Below are 22,397 nucleotides of genomic sequence, written 5' to 3'. Positions count from 1 at the left end.
CACGAGATACCGCGTCGCCAAAGGCAGCAGAGGTTTTCTTGGCAGCGTTTTATGACCAGCCGGTTGCTGTGTTCAGGTCACTCGAGCTTCTTGGTGGCCACACAAAGCCTTTTTAGCCATGGCTTATGGTAAATATTATGGTAATGGTAACAGATTATGGTAATTGTTGCAGTGCCAGTGGGAGCGTTGAACAAACACAAGTAAATTTTTGTTTTGTCCCTGACATCCCTGACAAGGACCGTCATAAGCAAGCAAAGACACGCCTTTCGGATTAGTTCCTTACGGGAGAGCAGGAGTTATGAGCAAGATTGCAATTGTATACCAATTGATAGTATAATATTCCAAAAATTTTGCTGGTGTTTCTATTGAACTTCTCTTTCTTTTGCAATATCTCACTGGCATTACAAAGCTAACGGCAATGCAAAGGGAGGCTTCTCAACACCTAATGTGACCCGTGAGCAAAAGCATACGGACCACAGGCACGGCAAAAACACGGAATTTATTCGTAATTCAGATGCACAAAGTGAAATTTACGAGTGCATTGGAAAGTTTGGAATGTCAAGTTTCCACTGTAGTCCTCAATTTCAAGTTCCACTGAAAGGCGGAGAACAAAATCGACTTTATCAAGAGTTCCCTCGTCCATATGCGAGTACTTTTGCTCAGGGTCGTACATAGGCAGGATGCTTCGCTAAATATTGAAGCACAGGGGGCGCACAAAGCAGTGAACACAAACACAACCAATCAGCCTGGTCATACTGGGGACTCAACGTTCGCCAAGAAAAAAAGTTCTGCCACTGTATCTGTGCTGTTTCCAACTCGATCTTGAGTCCAAAACATCGCTTCTCAACACGTCGGGCTCAGCTGCATGAACCCGTGAAATCCGACGACCAGCCACCGTGTGGCACGAACACATCTCTTTTCAGACAGGAGCACACTGTTTGAACGCACACAAGTCTCTCGGCGTCCGTTTGAGCAACTTTGCACACACCCCCGGTGCGAGGAGCGAACCGCACCCATAGACTTGCCACTGAAGCCAGTATAGAAGAAAAATAGCATGCCGTCTCTTCAGTTGCCATCGAACTTGTTCCAGCGTCGAGCAGTTATAAGGGTGTTTACAAAGCGGTAACTTCAGTAGGAATTCTGTTGTACACTCAAGATGGAGAAGTATAGAATAGCAAAGAGAGCAGCTGACATTATCACACATTTAAAAGAATGTAGATTCACATAATTGTCCCAACTATAAAGGACTGAAATATTAATAATGTACAGCAAAAAATCAAGATGTTTGCATCCAGCATAGTTTATGGCAGTATATTTACTCGACCAGTGACGACTTTGTCAAAAGCTACTTTCGAACATTTTCCAAAAGAGGCGATTTTTATATTATAGGATTACTGTGTATTTAATTTGAAAATGGCAACAACCCAACCAAAAGTCTTCAAGCGCATGTGATCAAAAGGGGCATAAGTTAAACTGAGAGTACGAGTACTATTTGACGTATTTGTAAAATTGGAATAAAAGCACATCTCAGAAATAAAAATTTTAATCTGTCTAACTGCGCAAATAGAGTTTTAAGCATATTTTTTTTTGCTTAAAGAAACAAGCTTTGCATGTAGCATAAGCATGAAAAAATGAGATTTTCTAAACACATATGCTTAAAGTCAGCCAGCATAACTACTACTGAATTAGCATGTTGTGCGGACGTACTGTAGCTACTTTCAGATGTAACTGCTTTTGTAACAGGTTTACCATTACGCAAGCACTTGTAAGCATCAGCGAGCAAGGGCAGTTTCATTGCATTTTGAGGCAGTGTTTGGGCACAAATAAATAGCAAACCAAAGCAAACAACACCATGTCCTGCTTGATGATTAAGGTAACTCTAGCGAAACGATGTGCTGTACTGAAACAACAGCTTAGAGCTTGAGACTACATAATCAGTATCTCAATAGCATTATCTGAACCGCCACTAGCCCTTGCTACAAGCCCGCCAAAACCAACCCTAATCCAATCTGGCAGACAATTTTTGCCACAACAAAACAAATCCTCACATTACTTTTAGGAGCTCCCTAGATGATTGTTTTATGAATGAACTAGCATTCAATAGTTGACGTCATTAAATCAATGCACAAAATGAAGCCTTGTTTTTTTTCGCATGAACATCAGTCGAGCCTTTGCGAGTGCACACAGTGCAGGGACATCATTTTTGTGAAATAGCTTTGCTGTGGTTTCAACTGTCCTGCTTTTATAGGAAAACAAAATTAATAGACAAAAGAGCACCAAAGTATGCTTCCAAATGTGCACAGACAGTTACTAATATTAGGCTGTCAATTATTTCTGTAAAATACTTTCCCCACATTCCTCTGCAGTTCCTGTGCACAGCTAACAACGATATATCTGCAGGTCCTTGTTTGTTTAGGGCCTCGATTTCCAAAGGAATAGTGATGCCCCACCCAAACGTCACTCGTGGAAATATAAACCTGCTCTCTATATGGCCCGCTCATATTCTTCAGAAAAACAAAAATACCTTTGCCATAGCAAGACACACTGTCGCAAAGTTTATGTGTGTGCTATGTAGTCAATAAGTGATGAGTTGTCACCTTGAGCTCGCAATAAAAAATAAGGATAAAAAGCCTGCACTACCAATTTAAATAGACTGACTCCTGTATATCACAAGGACTTTTGTCTGAGTTTGTTCAATTTCGTTCACGATTTAGACTTCTTCCATGCTAGTTGGAAGCGGTGATTAGCTTTTCGTATAAAAAAGGTCAAGCATGACCATGTATACAATCCCGTTGAAGGCGCATTTGTCCACGTACCGAATGTCATTATGGTATCCTCGCCTTAAAGAGGACAGAAAGCAATCCCATCTGCTCAAAAGCTGTCAATAGCATGAAAAACATCAAGTAAGCAAAATCAAGTAAAAGCAAAGTGCTTTTGGTCTCAACACGCATCACCTACTACCCAATGAAATTTATAAGCAGCGGCTGTCTTTATTTCTTTATGTCTTAGGGCCTACCCATGCTATGAGGCGCCATGGAACTTTACAGATTAGCCCAACCTCAATGCTTGTGAAGCTCACTAGTTGGGGAGATTTCTATGCGTCAAAACAATTTTTTTTGTTTGTAGGAGCCCCAGCTTTACCACTATCAGCTCGGAAAATCCCGGCTGTTAAACCCAAGGGTTCGCGGCAGAGATTGTGAAAACGACTAAAGTAACAAACTTCAACGCACAGCTCGGGCAAACAATCATTGAACACTACCACCATGGGAGGGTGGCACCCCTCGTAGTGAGACCACGCTAACCATGTCACCTGCTCAACTCGAAGAGCCCCGCTTTCGGAGGCGCCAGAACCACAAAGAGGCAACGACGACAACGACACACACGCACGCACATAGTTCGATTCACTGCTCGTCTCCTGTCCCCCGTCTTTCGTTTGCATGAGCATCGTGGGCTGAAGAAGGGACGCGAGTGGCCTTCTCCGCGTATCAAATTCCCGAAGGTCCTGCACCACCCTGAGACGGATGTTGGTGTTGGTGGTGTTGGTGTAGGCCGTGCTGGTGATGGTGATGGTGGTGGAGGTGTTGCTGCTGGTGTGCCTGCGAGGCCTGCGCTCCACCACCGGGCGTCTGTCAGGTGCTCTGGTGTTGCCGACCGACTCTGGCGGATGACGGGACCATCATGCTCACGGTCGGAATGCCTGCTGTGGCCGCCGCTGAAGAAGACGAGGTGCCCCGGGCGCTGACAGGACGCGAGACAAGCCCAGCCTCTACGAAGCGAGGGTACGTAACCCTCTCGATAGTTCCGTCCTGTCCCGACCACAAGAAACAGAAAAAAAGAAGTGCGCGGTTGAATATTTCATTGCGGAATCAAGAAGCTTCGGAAAGCGCGATTATTGGGCATTTTCAGGACAAATTGACTAATTGAAATACTTAACGTTACAGCAGAACAACGACTCAAAGATGATACAGCCCTGATGTATTTGTAAATAGTTTTTGATAAAATGAAGAAAAGTTTGCACATTACACCAACTGTTGAGAAAAACCGAAAGGCACTGAGCGAGCTGCCATGGGGCCCAACCTGCAACGCTTTCCTCTAAGTATACCTTCTACAGGTTTTCAAATGAGAGAACTGCGGCTGGTAGCATCGCAGATCACTGACAGTTACTGTAAATTGTGTAATTTAGGGTGGATCCAAATTGGAGTGTAAAATGTATACGTCAAAGCACCTTAGCACTGGATTTATTGAGGAATTCGACAACATGGTTTCACCACAGAGTGCCCGCTCGTTGGCACAGCCCATCGCCAGCGACACGTTATGTTTCGCCTGCAAAGTGCCAAGTGCTAGCCCATAATAAGCACGCTGTATTAACGCAGCTACGTAAGCATGCCTGTCAAGAATGTAACGCAAGTGGTCGTGTGCTGTGCCAAGCACGGTATCTGTGAATGAACACCCTCTCTTGTTGCGGCATGTATTTAGATGGCATGGTCTACAGACTGGCCATGTTCATCTACAGTAAACCCAGTTTTTGACCATCAAAATCACATGTTTATTACACATCATCGGCTTTGCTTGTAATAAACCCAGATCAAGAAAGGCCACCAAAAGCGCCAAATCATATGATATTAGGCATTTATTTCATTAGCATTGCTTGCAATAAACCAATATCACAAAGGACGCCAAGAGTGCCAAATCCTGCGCGATTAGGCAATTATTTCACAGTGAACTTCAACAAAGAAATCCGTCACATGTATCGCATAACCTGAGTTATAGTGCAAATGGGCACGAAGGACGACATCGGAGACTAAGACACAGCTATACAAACAACTTATTAGTTGTCACGTAGTCACTACAAATAGAGTATTTCAATTAAACGCTAACATCATTTTTAAGGATCCCCTGTGGCGTTTACCAGAAACCTGCTTATTGATATGGAATACGTGAAGATGTGTACATTATTTACACTGGAAACTAATAAGCATAACTGACTAATTAACAAAATTTACCTAATTAGTCTTTCAACTTATTCTAGCGCACATTGATTCACCTCAATTGAAGCGAGTGATTTCACAAGGCGCATCTACTTGGAACAAATTTTGAAACTAGTGCCAGCTTGGGGATATCCGCTGTTGAACTTGCCGTAAACGTGAACTGTTTCATTTTTTAAACAAAAAGTTTTTGTATGCTTCCAAGCTCAAAAGTTATTGGAACACCAAGGCATTTCATCACCATTTGGGAACGCATATCTCGAAACTGGTGTCATTCCTCACAATTTGTTCAAAGTGGCTATGACATTAAACGCCATCGCTTACAATTCATAATTTGCAAAATGTGGCGCAGCATAATTATTTTTAAAGTTAATTAGTGAGAAAGAGTTAACTAGTCAAATATTCACTTCTATTTTGTTGTGCAAATAATGTCTAGCTCTGAGATTAATCTAGTTCAGGTAGTAAGATTGTGCTACGTATCATGGGTGACTGATTAGAGTTCAGTTCACGATTAAAAACACACCCCGTATATCATCGTACAACAGGAATAGCAGGAAGGAACGGCGTAACAAAACCACCGTCACAAGATTGATTATTTTTCAGGACAATCATCTGTCATAGGCTACCCAGCCCACCAGTCGGTTCTTCCCAAAAATGACACAATTGATTAAAGTTTTATTCGTACCAGAACCACCCACACCACGTAAAGAAAACATTCGCCTCGCCAGCCTGATAAAGCCACTGTCTTTCTAGAGCCTAAATCAGGAGACCAGCATAACAAAACCCGGCAATGCGGTTAGGTGCAGCATACTACACATATTGGACATCGCATTCTTGACAAATGACGCGTACTTACGTTTGTAACAATATTCAAATAAAACTCAACAACTCAGCTGCACGATATTGCCGTGATTCCATAAGTCACCTGTGCATGGCCAATAAATTCGCATGTAGCGCAAATTTCACATTGCTGCACAGGCGGATGACAAACTCAATGCTGCTGTGACAACATTCTTTATCTAGCCTTTAATTGCACAGCTTGTAAATAATGCAATAATCAAGGACCATTTCAAACAGCACGTCAATAAGTCCCACACCTTGCAGATCGCTTCCACAGCGTTGAATTAAACTTTCTCATGGCTCAAGTAGTGAAACTTCAGTAAGCTGCCTTGCTTGTATCAATCATCAAAGATGACTACTACTCAACATTGTACAGATGATTTAGGATGTGAAAGCTTTAATTTTAGTTCGAGAAGAATATCTGCATAACACTTATAGTCCTCATTCGTTTTAATAGTGGCGCTGCGCAGACGTGTCAGTCTCATAGTCAAAATTCTGTTTCAGTTGTTGTTAAGTTTTATTCGTGCCAATCCTGCACATTATCACAGCAGTGAACAAGCGTTGAGTTACTCAGAGGTATCTCACCCCAGGAATCCTATGGTGTGTCGTCGTAGTACCGTCCATCTTTGAACTTGGTATCGGGTGGATCGTCTTTTGCTGCAAACCAAGAGTACAATGTGTCCACTAAGGTTATGCTGCGAGTGAAGTAAGCTTTTCATCCCACGATGACCCAGTTGCAAAGGGTTATCGGTAGGTGCTTCAACTTCTGGCACGTGAGCAATTCATGTAAGCTTTCCTGTTTTATGAGTACACTTTACTGTTTAGGAGTATGCACGCGTTTTTCTTATAAATAACATCAAAAGAATTATTTACACTCACCGAACCGGTCTCCCTTTTGATACAGCTGCATGGCATTTTCTTTCATCTACGTTTTCAGCTATATATTTTCATTGTAATGTTGATTAAAAATAAAAAGACCGCTATAAAAATTGAGACACGTGTTAAGTTTTGTCCCATCGCATCTACTGCCCTGCTTCGTTTTTCCCCGTAGCATCATGCTTTTTGAGACTGGTTCAGCATAACAATAAATTCTTCAATCATTCTTTTGACTGTAAAGTACAGTGTCCTCAATGCGTGCAGAGCATCAATAATACATTAGAATGTAAAATAAAATCGTGGTCGATTATACCGGTGAAACGAAAGGTCACTGCGCAGTTACAATCGATGAATGTTTAGTATTTAGTTGTTAAGTAAAATATAGTATGAAAATGTTTAATGACTTTACTGACATCAAGCCTCTAAGCGCACGTGGAATTACAGGTCAGGAATGCACTGGCGAGTACCCCACAAGAATAATGTGTACAGACGCACCGAAGAATCACCTTATCTGATTGTCTTCCTTTCTTCCCTTTCCTGTTCAGTTCCCCACCTTCCCTCTTTGATAGCCATGCTATGCTGAGTGTGCTGATAACAGAAATGCCACAATTGTCTGTAAAATAATTTCCTGGTGAGCCTTCTCGCTGTTTCTTTCTACATTGTACCTTTGTAGTGAATAATCAGAAGATTTTGTGGTAAATCTCTTTACTGAGTGAAAATAGTTTTTCGCGACGCTGCATAAAGGGCACATTTCCTCTCTTAATCCCTGTTCACAGTTTCTCTAAGTTGTTTGCACCACGAGCTGCTGTCGTTTTCGTCCTCGAATTGGCCTATCTTGCCTTCTCCGGCTCGAGTGTGTAACTGCTGCGTGTTTGCTGTTGCTTAGCCAGCAGCGTGTTGCCCCTTTGTGACGACCTCTGTCAGGAAACTATTGCCTGGGAGAGCGGAAGGACAGAAAGGCACATTTTTGTAGAAGGAGCTTCTCCTACCTCCTTGACCTGTCGCAGAACATAAATTCGATCAGTATTCCCTCTGCTAACAATAAACTAGCAGCGCGTCATGGCTTTCGTTTAAGTAGGAACGTAAACTTGCGATGTGTGCCAACACCAGCCCACTTTGACACTGTAGAAATTCTGGAGGCGTTGCAGGCCTAAGAAGTTTCAAATGCGGCTGGCTACTCAAGCCACAGTGCTGCTACAGGACCTTATAAAATAACGCTGCCACGATAGTAGTGGCCTTGCTCTGATTTAGCATACATATAGTAAACAAAGAATTAGTTCTGGAGAAATCTGGAAGATTAAAACTGTTTTATTAAACAGAAACAGCTTCCGTATCATGAAACTTCTTTCGCGTACTTCAATAGAAATGATTTGTTATATATTCAGTGTTTCTGTTCTTCGGCTTATGAATTTGCGGCCTTGCGCTGATATCTGCCATAACTATTAACAGAAATGATCGAGCAACTGCGCCGGGAAGGTGTTGGTCCTGCGTTCAATCACCCAGACCAGCATGATATTTTGCACAACTGCGAAGCTTTCTTTTGAAGAAACCACTGTAAGTTTCCCAGCTTCTCTTTGGCGGATGACACTTCTTTTCTTTGACTAAACACTGTAACGAGGGATAAGTACAATCGCAAACTGAAATTCCTCAAAGTTTACAAAAGGCTCCAGTTTTGTGTTTTCAATAATGTAGCAGCTATTATTTATTTTAATGTACTCATGAGAAAGCTATATGTAAGTTTGCGTAATTAACTTTTGACACTTCAAGATTGAGGTTCTTTACCTCTATCATCCTTGACAGGTCGTCCAGCTTTGCCTTTAGCTTGCGGTTTTCTTCTTGCTGTGCCTGCAATTTCCCAGTAAGTCGCGCATTCAGGTCACAATTATTCATGTAAAAAAACACCAACATATTCTACCCGAGTTGTTCAGAAATACAAGTTTCCACAAGTTTCCGACCCTTTAACCTAACATCAGCGATGCTACTGATAATAATACTGGCAACAAAACATTAAATTATTGAATTTAAATCGCTGTGCTAGGTACTACAATAATATTGTTGCGAAGCGGAGACAAGCACGAATGTTGTTTATGCAACGCGAATGCTGAAGGCACGAGCTGGCACTAAAACAAGGCGACCGAAGAGCCCCACCAACAACAACTTCTTCCTCATCGTCTCTTGCCTGTACGTCCTGTTCCGCATCGCGACACTACACGTATCTATATTCTGCAAACTAGCCAAGAGTCACAACCATACTTTTTTACATTGCTACAAAAAATAATACTTGATTAGAGAGGATTTTTATCGTGCATATTCATTGCGATTCACACTTTGTTCTAATGAACCAAATTTATTGTATTTCTTTCTTTACGTATTTGTTTGCTTGTGACATTGTCTATGTATCGAAATGTATGTAGAGTGTTATAGAGTTCTTTAACGTTTGAGCTTTTAATGCATGCGTGCGATTATTTTCCCTGAATATTTATGCACACTAAGCGTGACCTGTACCGCACATACGCTATTAGAAAACGAGTAAAAGTGCGGAACAACGGGATGTGACTGAGACAGACGAAGCACTGAGTTCGTCAGCGGGCAGGGCGCAGTTTGTTACTTTAATTATAATATTTTATTTTATTTAAAATGGCCAACACAATTTTTATGCCTCAGTCACGTCACGTCGTTCAGCGCTGTTACTCGTTTTCTTCAGGCATGTAACCAACCTAAGTTAGCATGTTATACGTCAATATTTTATAGTTTTCATCATTATACAGATGTGTAGCGTACAGATAGTTACTTTTCAACCCATGTATGCACAATACGCTGCACTTTTAAAGGAAACACACAGTGGTGCTACCCTAATGCAACGTGTAGGGCATTGCTTTTTCTAATATGAAGTAGAAGTGATCCAGTTTTATTTGCTTTATTATTAGCTAGGCGTTCCTGTTAAGTGTGAACGGTATCGCGGATTGAGCCGACATGCTATGACCTCAATATGTGTCTGGTATTTTGGGATAGTAACAGTAATAAATAATCACACAGATATATTTGCCTCACCTTCTAGTGACTCTTACGAGTATATATTAAGGGGTTTGAAAATCATATAGAGGGTCCAAATGGAATGCGCTGCGCTATAAATCCATCTCCTTTTTTTGCCATCAACTACAGTTCTCATACATCGCATATGAACTGTGTTTGTTTCTCACTCGACACTGCAGCAGTAGAGCAGTTTGAGATAGAAACACTCACATGCAGTGCTCTGCTTATGGTTTGAAGCGTTGTGGACACTCTCCGATTCCCTTCCTGAAATATAAAATGATAAGAAATTTTTGCAGTGGCTGAATTTATGCATGATTTGAAATAAAATACTTCATGGATGCAGTGCATATGTGTATTATAAAAAAAAAATCTTCTTATTTGAACAGTACATGAGACACTCCTTAAAGTAATCCCACTCGAAAAAAATTTGGCTACATCCATGAGTTACTAGCAACCCATCAGCATACCTAAAAGCGACAAATTTCGGCCTAAACCATTACCATTCCCACTCAAAATAAGTCACACCTAAATATAACGAACATGAACATAAAGAAGAATTATTCGATGCACGGAAGTATTTAAAAGGTTTTTCGCTAATACCACCGTGTAACAAATGTACATGCTTATTGCAGATATTTAATATAACGAAGCCATTTCTTTAATTGGATGCAACGTTGTTGTAACAAGGTGCAACTATAATAAACACTCCGGCAGAACCCATCTCAAGAATACTGTCAATGTCAATGCGATTAGCACTCAAGCAGCGTAGGGACACAATATTTCTGAATACAGTCAAGCGCCTTTATAACAAAGTGTCTTCATAGCAGCCTCCAAAATTACCCGTTATACCAATCACTTCGTTGTAAAGGTTGCGAGCCTTACTGCTCTCACTAGAAAAGTCCAAGCGCGTTCAACAAAAAAAATAACATTCATTGAGCATGAATTCAAGGGAGACTTAATGAATTAGGTCACTGTTTTTGTACATGTGCACAGTTTGCCCGGCAGAATGTGCGACTGCTGTCAACCATAATGCATCAAGGTTTAGAGCTAGCTCCGCAGTCAGGCGCGTATGGTCCGCCAAGTAAAGCTGCAAATCATCGAGTGCGGCTATCGGCCCCCTTGCCTTCGAAATCCTTCCTTCGTTTACGGGACCTTCACCGCTGGTGCCTTTGTTGACACTCTCGTATTTTTCATCATACCACGTCGTCGGACGTCACTTGCGACTACATAACGTAACGACCTTTGAAACTGCGTCACCCGTGCTAGCTACTGATTGGCGTGAACAAGTAGTGTACGAGTTGAGCCATTCCTGAAGCACTGAAGCCAAACTACTTCTGACATCGGCAGTTTCTTTCAAGTGCGTTGCTAGTGATTCCGTTAGCGCTAGCGCACCTTGGTTACATTTTGGAGTTCAGTGGGGGCACCGTTATGTGGCGTTCATTGTAAAGCAACTAATCAGCCATCGATAATTCCAAATTCCTTCCTTCTACAGGCAAATCTAGTGGTTGTCTCTATTGTAGAGACATTGACAATACATTTGACAGACAGAAATTCAGCGGGTACTTCATCTCAATCCTTCATTATAAAGGCCATCTCGCTGTGGAAGCGTTCGTAGAGGAGGCGTTTGGTTGTATGCATATATTTAAAATCTGCAGTGGTCCGTCCGAGATTTGTATTGCTTCGGCTATGTGCGACATACGCATCATCGAAGATGAACCTGCATTATCATGACACACGCCCGCCTGGGTCGGCCATGACCGCAACGGCATGACAACGACGTAATGACGACGACGGAATGACGAAAAAGAAATGACGTCAACGGAACGACGAAGGTTGTATGATGACGGCGGCTTGACGAGGATAGAATGCGACAAGTGTATGACAACGATGGCGCGACGACGACGGCATGACAACAATAGTATGACGAGAATTTGATGAAGAAGCTGGAATGACAACGATGGGACCACCACGACGTGCGGTATGACAACGAATGCTTGACAACGCCGGCTTAATTATGATTGAATAACTACAGCATAATTCAAAGAAAGGGCGAAGAAGTAACGATGTCAATGGAGCGACGAAAGCGCCATGACGACGATGACGGCATGACAACATCGGGGCGACGTTCCTAAAATGGTGAAGATGGCGCGACAGCTTGACGGCGACGGCTTGACGACGACAGCATGTCTGGAGTCAAATGACGACAATGGAACGACCTCGATATGAGCACATACGTAGTGATCCAACGTAATAGAAAACTTGAGTCGCTGCGTTGTATTCAGTAGACGGACGGACGGACGGACGGACGGACGGACGGACGGACGGACGGACGGACGGACGGACGGACGATTGGACAAACAAACAAACAAACAAACAAGCTAACAGACAGACAGACAGACAGACAGACAGACAGACAGACAGACAGACAGACAGACAGACAGACAGACAGATAGACAGATAGATAGATAGATAGATAGATAGATAGATAGATAGATAGATAGATAGATAGATAGATAGATAGATAGATAGATAGATAGATAGATAGATAGATAGATTCAAAGTGCCTAATCTAGGCAAAGAATGCAAATCGCACTCAAAGCAGCTACCTACCACGGCAAAGAAGAAAGTTTGCAAATGTGTGAGCGCAGTTATGGTCATCAAACAAAAGCTAATGACACTAATGACATATGCAGTCAAGCAAAAGTGATTGACATTGATGACATGGTGTAGATATGAATTGCGAGTTTCTGAGATTCTCTATTTCCTTGCGTACGAGGTAACAGATATCGCACCTTCCTTGGAGGCAATATGTACTTTGTCACATTTCTGGCTCGCATTGCTCCCGCTATTTAACTTCGCCTATAAATACGATAAATTTATGCATTTGTTCTGTGCGATCATTTTAAGGCAATCAAAAGTTGATGTCTGTTCCGTGAAACTTCCTCAGTCAAATCCGCTAAAGACACATAAGTGACTACGTTAGGCAAATGCTTACCTTCACGGCTTTCGTGAGTGCATCAAGCTGCACATTTAGATGTCCAATCTCGTCTTGCTGTTCCTGTAGAAATGTAAAAAAATAAGCATAATAAAGCACCAGTGTAGCTCTTTAACTGACACTGACTTAATTATTAATATTACTAAACGTGATGCTCAAAAGCCTTGTGTTTGTGCTTACAATGACAAATGGCATCTCAGTACATCAAATATGTAATACCTCTGACGGCGTTCACTTTTTCTAAAAGATGAGGTAAATGCTGAGAGACTACATTTTATTATAGTTCATTGATATATTTCTGAGAATATCTAAAATTTGCAGAATTTCTGCTATAGTGAAAAGTTGCAATCAACAATGTCCAGAAGAAAGTGGCATATTTCATCTATCGAGATGGATTATCTCGTGCTTACGACGTTGTGTAAATGCTATGGACAATCTGAAGTCCCCCTGTAATCAAAGGAGGAGGGGCGCTGGACCTTGCACACATACATGGACTGCTCCGATGTACGTACTTACCTATGTATGTATGTATGTATGTATGTATGTATGTATGTATGTATGTATGTATGTATGTATGTATGTATGTATGTATGCACGTATGTATGTATGTATGTATGTATGTATGTATGTATGTATGTATGTATGTATGTATGTATGTATGTATGTATGTATGTATGTATGTATGTATGTATGTATGCATGCATGTAAAAACGCTGCCTCTTTATATGTGAAGACTACTGAAGCATCACTGACGCACGAACTTTGGCCCTGCTTCTCGATTTCAAACGCTTCGCAAATTTCCCGTTCATTCTTATTATTTTCTTTCCTAATAATACCTGCTGAATTGAAACCTGGCGTGCCAACGCGGTGCTTGCAATGCAAAGGTGCTTGTGCTTGTGGAGATGATATAGCGGTGTTCGCGCAGTCTGTCACATATACATCGGTCGGTTGTGATATATGCAGACTCGGTCACACGACAAAGGTATTCAGTACGTGACCGACACCGCGCCTTTTGTGTACATGTTGGCGTTCTTCTTGCTACAGATACTGCTAGGGCCCGTTTTCCTTTTCCTTTTCCGGCGCAGATAGTACAAGTATCCCTCCATTCCTTGCGGCGACTTTCTTAAGGCTCTGAGAAATGTCATGCATGTACGGCATCACCGTTGCGTGGAATGCTTGTAGGGCAGCGGCTGCGTTATACACTCTATACCTGCTTTTTTTCGTCTTGTCAAATGCGGTTTCAGCCACGGCCATAAACAAAGGGGCTGGTTAATCTTCATACATTACCTTGGGTACTTGCTCATGGAAACTGAACTGCATGGAATGGGCTCAACTTTCCTTTAAATCATTCGTGATGCACAAGGAAACAATACCTCTCTTCACAAGTTTTTAGTGGCAAGATTCAAGAGGAAGGAGCGTTTTCTGACCACATACAGACTCGACCACATACATAGACCTGCGGTCTATGTATGTGGTCGAGTAGTCTGCTCAAAGACGCTGAGCACCATGCGGTCACCAGGCTCTTCAAAGCACTCTGCAGGAAACCGCTCACTATCTTTTGCGACGAGCCGCCTTTGTCACAATAGCCGTATGGCTTATAGGTCTTCGCAGCAAAGAAGAGACGAAGAACAGCTTCTTTACAATCTACCACGCTTTTGGTCTCCCCATCGAGGTTTAGCTCCTTCAAAAGTTTGATCGTTTGTGCCTTTGCTCTTTTGGCAACACTTCTACCAGCCTGGAATTATTCTCAATAGTTTGAACGGCTTTTTCTTCACGCAGACATTTGGTGAAGACAACGAAGCCGCTTTCCTTGTCGAACTGCACCAAGCTACGCCGGATGCTCGTGAAGTACTCTACAATGGGCTACAATATTATCTCTCTCGGTGCAGAACACCTTGTATCCCGCTTCGTCAAGCAGTCCACTCTTTCAGATAAGCCTCTCGTTCTCATTTGTATGGGTCTTTTCCTCAATCCGGCGCACAGTGGCAAGCAGTTGCAGACCAAACTGAACTTTGGGCTTTCGTTAAGCCATGAGCCCATCTCTGGGGGAACCGATGTGCCCGGGAAGTAGACGACACCCATCGCATCGTTCTGGGCTTTTTATTTCTTTGGAAACGTCTTACAGATGTCATTCCATTACACTTTTGTGACTGTGTTAGCCAAAAGTCGTAGCTCTCGTAGCTTCTAGACGTTACTTTATTCCCCTTTATTTTTACTTATGTCCTGTATTATTTCCTTTACAACTACTTTTATTATGACATCCTTTCTCCCCTTTCTCTATTGTGTTACGCTGTATATATTCCAAGGCTGTACAAGAGTTGAAGTATCCACTAAATAATGAAATAGTTACGATGTCCACGGCCTTTCCGCTCTGCGTTTTGGTCACAAAATAGGTTAAGTTGCTACTACTACCATCGTTCTTTCTTGCTTTTGTTTCGTGTAAAGCAACGCTAACCTCATGGCCAGACTAAAGACTGGCCTGTAGGCTGGGACGCATAATGCCACTGTGTGGTTATGTACAGCAATGGCTTCGTCTCTAGCGATTGTTTACAGGCGAGGAATGAAGCTTAAAAGATAAAAAAATCAATTATAAACCCACCTTATTAACGACAGAAAGCTCCTTAAAGTGGGTCACGATGATGTGGATATGATCCTCAAAAGTCAGGTGCTCCAATAGACTTTTTCTGGGGCCCTGTGAAAATTCACAAGCACAGTGACAAGAGCTTAGACACGAAAAGGACTCCCGGCGACAATTGTGGACAGAAATGTGAGATAACGCCGCATGCACTGCGACAACACATTTTATTCCCAGTTTATGCAATACCGTAAGCCCTCCATATAACGAAGTCCGGGAAGGGGGGGGGGGGGGCTACTTCGTTATATTCATTATTTCTTATAACGGTTGTACGTCCCCACAGCCCATATTGACCGCCAGAAAATTTGGATTGTGCTGTTACTTACTACTAGGTAAGCCGATGCAAAAGCTCGCTGCACCTCCCCCAAGCACCGCAGAATATTGTTTTCACTCCTTACTCCAATGCAGCTGTGAACGCTATTACATCTTCACCGTCGTCGTCAGCGCTCAAGGGGCGTAACAGGTGTCGTAGTGTACTTGCAGTGAACGCTGCAGGCATCTGATCTTGTACGACGATCGTCGCTCAGTGCGAGCGGACGCTTGTATGCTAAACAAACATTTCTTTGCTCTGGTGCTCTGTGACGGACGCTGTATCGAACTCGATGCTAGCAGCCGATAAGTCGCTAGCCGATAAGCCAAGCGATCGCCGATACCGGGAGCAGTGTACGTAATTCTGAACTGATTTGGTTTTCTGTTCTTAGCAATCGCTGCGCCGAGCGCCTGATCCCAGCAGTGACGGTGGAACTGCTTTGTGAGAAAAAGTATTGGCCAGTGACGAAAGCCAAAGGGAATAGAAAATTAAACAGACTGTTATAAAAAATTACGCAGGTCCGACGCTCATGTTGCATATGTGGCAGCGAAACTTTAGTGAAGTGGTTAATTTATTGTTATACAAATAACTAAAGGTGAGTTGAGCAGTTGTGTGTAAGTTCATCCATGCGACATATAACGTCTTGCAAGGCCTGTTTTTTATCAATCACAGAGCTCACAACTTTAATCTCATCGCAACGTTCATGAAAGAGAAAATTGGCATCCACCCGCTCTACATTGAAGCAACAAAGGAAGCCCGTGCGGTTGTTTCTCAGAAAGAGAGCTTCGAAGTGGAAGAAAAATTCTTCCTAGTCCGGAGAGACAATCTTTCCTTTCGTGAAATTTCCTCCACCTTGCGAGCTTCCGCGGGAATAATTTGCCATTTTCAGTATTCCTATGCTTCGAGTTGTCGAAAATAATCTGCTATTGTCGGCTCAGATGATAGAGCGTCCGCCCCGGAAAGACATTGGTCCCGAGCTCGATCTCCGGGACAGTACAAAGTTTTCTTCAACTGCGAAGCTGTTGTAACCCCCCCCCCAAAAAAAAAATCACCATGTCGTAAGCTCGCGTTGAACGGTCGGCCTAGATATCGCGCCTTTGATGCCGTACGATCACCTTCGACGCTGTCGCCGTCATGCTACTCTCCTCACACCCACATACGCTCGCGACCCACAAACTACACAATTTACATAACCACGTTTGTTCAGCCGGTAACGGCTCGCGGAAACCCAGACAAAGGCTGGGTAGCACACAGTGCATCGCATAACATCGATTCCCACAGTTTGTGGGAATCTGCACAATTTTTGAACGAGTTAAGAAGCGTTCGCAATCTGGGGGCAATGGTGCCGTGAACATGCGAGCCAAGTATGATTCCGTCGCATGTCGCGGGGCGCCCCACAATCTCGCACGGCACATTTCTCACTCTCTCCTGTGACTTTTGGAGCCCACTTTCTTTTGCCACCGTCAATCACGTCATAGCCAGTGCGACAGCCCGTAAGCGCGAGACAATGGGTGATTGTTCACGAGCATGTACTACTCCCGAGTAAAAGCTCGCGGACCGATAAACATGTGGCCCTTCTCTCTTCTATCAAAAGTGGAGCAGGTGTTGTTAATGTCATCCCGCTCGGTTTGTCACCACTCCGCTCTGTTAGTGCTCTTGGGCACCCTTCTCAAACGCTAACATTGAAAGAAAGAGCAATAGGCAGGAAACTTCTATAGGCGTCGCCCCAACTGAGAGGAAGCTTTAGGTTGCGGGGTAATAATAGAAGTAAACGTGGCACTCTTTATATATCTGTTATTATTAGGTCCGTTTAAAATATTTTCATGGTTATTTACTTAATGAAAGCCATCGCGCTTATTCCAGTCCATTAGACGTGAAGGAAGTGGGTTTAAATATCCGTTTAGATCAAACTTATGAGTATGGCATGAGTGCTGATTGAATAAGCTATTTTATGGCTACAATACCATTGGTTAATCATGCAACACGGCGTAAAACAGATGAATAATTGCACTGCACTCCTATCAATCCTCTTTCATTGTAGAAGGGTGCTGAATTGGGCTGGTTTTTTCATGCCGAAAGGGGTAAAAATAGTGCGAAGGATATGACGAAAACGGACTTGGCGTATACTGCGCTGTGTACGTCGCCTCTGCTTTCGTTATGTCCTTCGCACTGTTTTACCCCTTCCTCTTCCAATGTATAATTATTTTAGTGGCCCAAATCACCCAAATAACCATTAAACATTCTCTTTTTTTTGCATTTCACGTGTTAGCTAGCAGCTTTGCCCTTATAATTAAAGTGATTTGATTCTGCAGTTTCCAAATGAGAGTCAGATAGTGTCATTATATGTCAAATAGAAAGAAATCGAGTACATTTGTTCAACTCTGAGGTACTTAAAACAAAAATGAATTCAAATTCTTAGTTTAACTCAAAACTAATATATCCGTATTTATCTTTTTATGCACGACATCGACTCAATGACGTGCGTGTAAACTGCAAAGAGACACACAATCTCATGGCTTCCCTTTTCTGAAACTTGTATGCATGTGTGTTGGTGCTTCAACCCCAACAAAAGAAAGTTTTTTTGTCACCCACGAAACAGTAGTTTCATGCGAAAAAAATTTTTCAATATTTCTTACCTCGAACGTGCATCCGTAGTCCTTCATCGTGCAACACCATGGTTTCAGGTCACACTCTTCATAATGCATTGGCAACTAGAATGGCGATGTCCAAACAAAACATGCAAGAAAAGTTCAGATTATATTGATTCATAAATATATAAAAAACTTATGCTTAAAGAGCGTATGCTTGGGCAGGTTGGTAATTCATTGTGACATATTTTGTGCGCTAAAAAAAGTTGTTACTAATGCTCAAGTATATTTTGCCCATCTCACCCTTTCCCTAAAGTAAAAAAGAAATCTAACCTATTCATAGTTTCTACAATGAGTGCATCAAGCCCTGTATACAATGGACAGTCCTCAAAATAGCACAGTTCACAAGAATAGAGGCGGCCAATCATGACGGCGAACACAGCGTTTATGATAGTAGTTGGCCAAAGACAAAAAGTTTTGGCGAACAAACAGCTTTCTGAATTCTACCCCAGGACTCCATTTCTTTAAGAAAACTAGTAAAACAAGGTGCTGACAGAGGTCAATCATTGTCGCGGGATCGAATCCCGGCCACGGCGGCCGCATTTCGATGGGGGCGAAATGTGAAAACACCCGTGTGCTTAGATTTAGGCGCACGTTAAAGAACCCCAGGTGGTCAAAATTTCCGGAGTCCTCCACTACGGCGTGCCTCATAATCAGAAAGTGGTTTTGGCACGTAAAACCCCAAATATTATTATTATTATTAGACGTCAATCATTTGCTCACGGTGACAAGAACACGGTTAAGATGGTCATGAACATCGCCATAGTTACAGCAGTATTCTTCACATGGCCGCTCTCAACAGTGAATCACTCTTTATCTGCTGCAACTCTAACAGCTTTAAGCGCATTCTCCCTCTAACAGTATCACGCAATTAACATATCAATGTACACTTGACAAAGGATCGCAGAATAAAGCACGATAACTGCAACCTGCCTGTACCTGATGCCAAATTTAAATATGTCGGCCAGAAAAGAAAACGCTGTCAGCAATCAACACAGTAACCACACATTCATACAAAATATCGCCTCATAAAGTAGCAGTTTCAAAAATAGTGTTCATTTGTACAGGTTTTAAAGATTGGTACTGGTTTTAAATATTTGCACGGAACTTCTGCCGAGATTGGTGAGTTATGCATGATTTTGCACATGAAGCATTTTTCTGTACGGTATCTTCACAAACATGCACACGTTTGCATCTGCATATAGCCAACTCATCTTCATGTTTTCAAGACTTTAGGTTCTGCAGAAGTCACATTGTTTTGCTGGTGCGAGGAATGCCGTTAACTTTTTTTAATGTGCACAAATACTTTTTTAAGCATCGCACTGGTACCAAGACATTTTGAGAACTTGACAACCTTTACCTGTTCCACTATGCAGTGGTGTTAAAGGTAAACTGGTTAAGGTGTGAGGTAAGTGTGGCGAAAATGTTTGGTTCCTCTGCGCATTCTCACAACTTCTTGTGTGACTTAGTGGAATTTAAGCTAGCTGAAAAGTCAAAGTTGAGCTTTTCATAACCAAGAACTGTGTGATAAGCTATCTGCACCAGTGTAAACGGCGCTTCCACACGTGGTACCCATAGCCTTTAAGACAACGCCAAAATATGCAATGCTAAAAAAAGAAAGCATATGTCTGTTATTTCTTCAAGGCACACCAAGCACTTCTTGATGATCTTCAGCAAATATTTCAATCTACGACCTATCTTTGAATGTTTCAAAAACACACTCCATAACAGAGTAACCTACCTCTCCCAGCAGCAAGCCATCGGCACCACAATACTCGCAGATCACGAGCTTTTCTGGACAGTTCGCCTTGTGGTCCTGGTCATAAAAAAACACATTATATGGCTGAAATTATTGACAAGAACGCGATATGTGTGTGTGTGTGTGTGTGTGTGTGTGTGTGTGTGTGTGTGCGTGTGCGTGTGCGTGTGCGTGTGCGTGTGTGTGTGTGTGTGTGTGTGTGTGTGTGTGTGTGTGCGCGCGCGTGCGCGCGCGCGTGTGTGTGTGTGTGTGTGTGTGTGTGCGCGCGTGTGTGTGCGTGTGTGCGTGTGTGCGTGTGTGCGTGTGTGCTGTTGAGTGTTTATCACTGTATAGATCATAATTATCACCCAGCACCTGGAGTAGCATATCAGGCGGACCGCCAGGATAACGAAAGAATATATGTATTAACCAAGGAGAGAGCAGACTACGCCGTAAGAGTCTACATCAACGTCTTGTGGCAGTGGCCAGAGCAACGCAATAAGCCCGGTAGCGCGCAATCATATCCACAATTGAAATGCTACACATGCTCGAGGATGGAATGTCCAAGGACTCAAGAAATTCCGGCAAATGTACCGGCTAAGGAGGTAACATTGCCAGAAGACTAGGTCCGACCACAGGCTAACATCAAAGCGTCATTTGACTCACTATGAAACTTCGCATGTGAAGCTTCAATAGTAAGTCATACTCAGCTGCCTTTCTCTGCGCCACTTCCCAAAATAGACCTCAAATCATCATTTAAATATGTATTGTTTTCTCTTCGTGGTCAAGGCCGGCACCGGCTGGTTTGAACCATGCCCTTACAATATAATGATGGCAATACTTAAGCCGAACCGAAGGAACATATTGAGGATAGGAAAAGGCGACATAAACACGGCAAACGCACATTGAGCAGCTCCTTGTGGAAGTTGAGGCCACAGTGGTCGCATGCGAGCGGCCTCTTGGCGCACACGCTACCCAGGTGGCTGAACAGGTCCTTGGACAGCACGTCCTCCTCGCACAAAGGGCACCGCTTCTTCATGTAGGGGCAGTCGCGGATGTGGTTCTGCACGACACAGGACATTGTCATCATCGCACCCACTTTTATATGCAAGAGGCACGCACAAACATAATTATCCGGCCAATATGAGTCAAGAACACTTTCCAGCAAGCCACAGGAAGCCAGTAAAGGACGACCGACACACTTCAATGGCATTTACATCAATATATAATGATTGTTTTCGAGAATTAGGCATACTTACACTTAAACGGACTCTGGAACGATTCTGGCAACTTGATACAAATGTAATGGGTTGCTAAGGTATGCCTTTCTGATCATTAGGGGACACATTTGAGCGCTCCATGTAAGGCGTGAAATTTGCTATGCGGTAATAAAAATGCGCATCGCTACCGATCGCAGCGGCGCCGCGCCTCTGGGGTTATAGCAGCTCCCTCCCATTGATTGATTGATTGATTGATTGATTGATTGATTGATTGATTGATTGATTGATTGATTGATTGATTGATTGATTGATTGATTGATTGATTGAAAACACTACTACTCCACCGAGATGGGGTGCGCGCCTGTTTACCTACACTCAGGTAGGGGGGGAGGACGAAGCAGTCCCCGCGCGTTGAGGACGGTGAGTCTTCACGGCCTCAACGGCAAGGCGGATTGCTCGACGCTATCTCCCAATTCACATAGTTAGCCCAATTGTCGTCAGTTGGGCGAGCTATCCGATTGGCTACCCAGATCGCGTCATCAATAATTTTTGCAACTTTATGATGAACAAATATTGTTCGCAATAGTTTTAATGTTGGTTAACTTGTTTCTATAAATAAGGTCGCATTTTCGCCAGAAAGATGCATTGATAGAGATAGCAAATTAGACAACAGCTAGCTATACAAATTAAAGATAGCAGATTTATCGGCCGTATAATGTAAACATAAGCATACTGGCTAAATTAATAAGCATGGTGTCACGCGCGCACAAGCAAACAAGAACGCATCTCGCTCGATGACCGCGGAAACTCGCTGTCAAAACGCTGCAATCAAGAAGCGCGGCCCCGGCAGCGAGCGAATTGACCTTCGTGCTGCGTCTTGCATCCAACGCCAACTAAGCCGCGAAAACACAGCGCGCGGCGGGCTTTGTTCCTGTCGCAGATGGCTTTGAAGATACAGAGGCGGGGGGTGGGCGGGGGAAGGAGAGGTCTCGGGAACCACCTGGGCCGCCCGTAGTAGAACGACCCCCTCCTTACCCTTCCCCCGCTGCTTTGCGCGCGGCGGAAGACGGCGCGCTTCCTCCCCGCTTTTCTTGATTGAATGCGCGAGACTGAGCCG

General features: G+C 43.1%; 1 protein-coding gene across 1 annotated transcript in view; it reads right to left on the bottom strand.

The window, feature by feature from the left end:
- Positions 1–480: 480 nt before the first annotated feature.
- LOC142563776 (TNF receptor-associated factor 5-like) overlaps positions 481–22,397 on the bottom strand; it is a 40,655-nt gene continuing 18,738 nt past the window's right edge. The window contains exons 4-12 of the mRNA XM_075674387.1: positions 20,965–21,123; positions 20,064–20,138; positions 18,311–18,385; positions 15,329–15,421; positions 12,730–12,792; positions 9,945–9,998; positions 8,484–8,546; positions 6,411–6,482; positions 481–3,806 (exon numbers count right to left, since the gene is read on the bottom strand). Coding sequence (XP_075530502.1) covers positions 3,630–3,806; positions 6,411–6,482; positions 8,484–8,546; positions 9,945–9,998; positions 12,730–12,792; positions 15,329–15,421; positions 18,311–18,385; positions 20,064–20,138; positions 20,965–21,123 — 831 coding nt within the window. The 3' untranslated portion in view covers positions 481–3,629. The remainder of the gene's footprint in view (positions 3,807–6,410; positions 6,483–8,483; positions 8,547–9,944; positions 9,999–12,729; positions 12,793–15,328; positions 15,422–18,310; positions 18,386–20,063; positions 20,139–20,964; positions 21,124–22,397) is intronic.

Source organism: Dermacentor variabilis, chromosome 11 (assembly GCF_050947875.1).
Source record: "Dermacentor variabilis isolate Ectoservices chromosome 11, ASM5094787v1, whole genome shotgun sequence".
Lineage (NCBI taxonomy): Eukaryota > Metazoa > Arthropoda > Arachnida > Ixodida > Ixodidae > Dermacentor > Dermacentor variabilis.
This window is presented reverse-complemented; position numbering and strand designations above follow the sequence as displayed.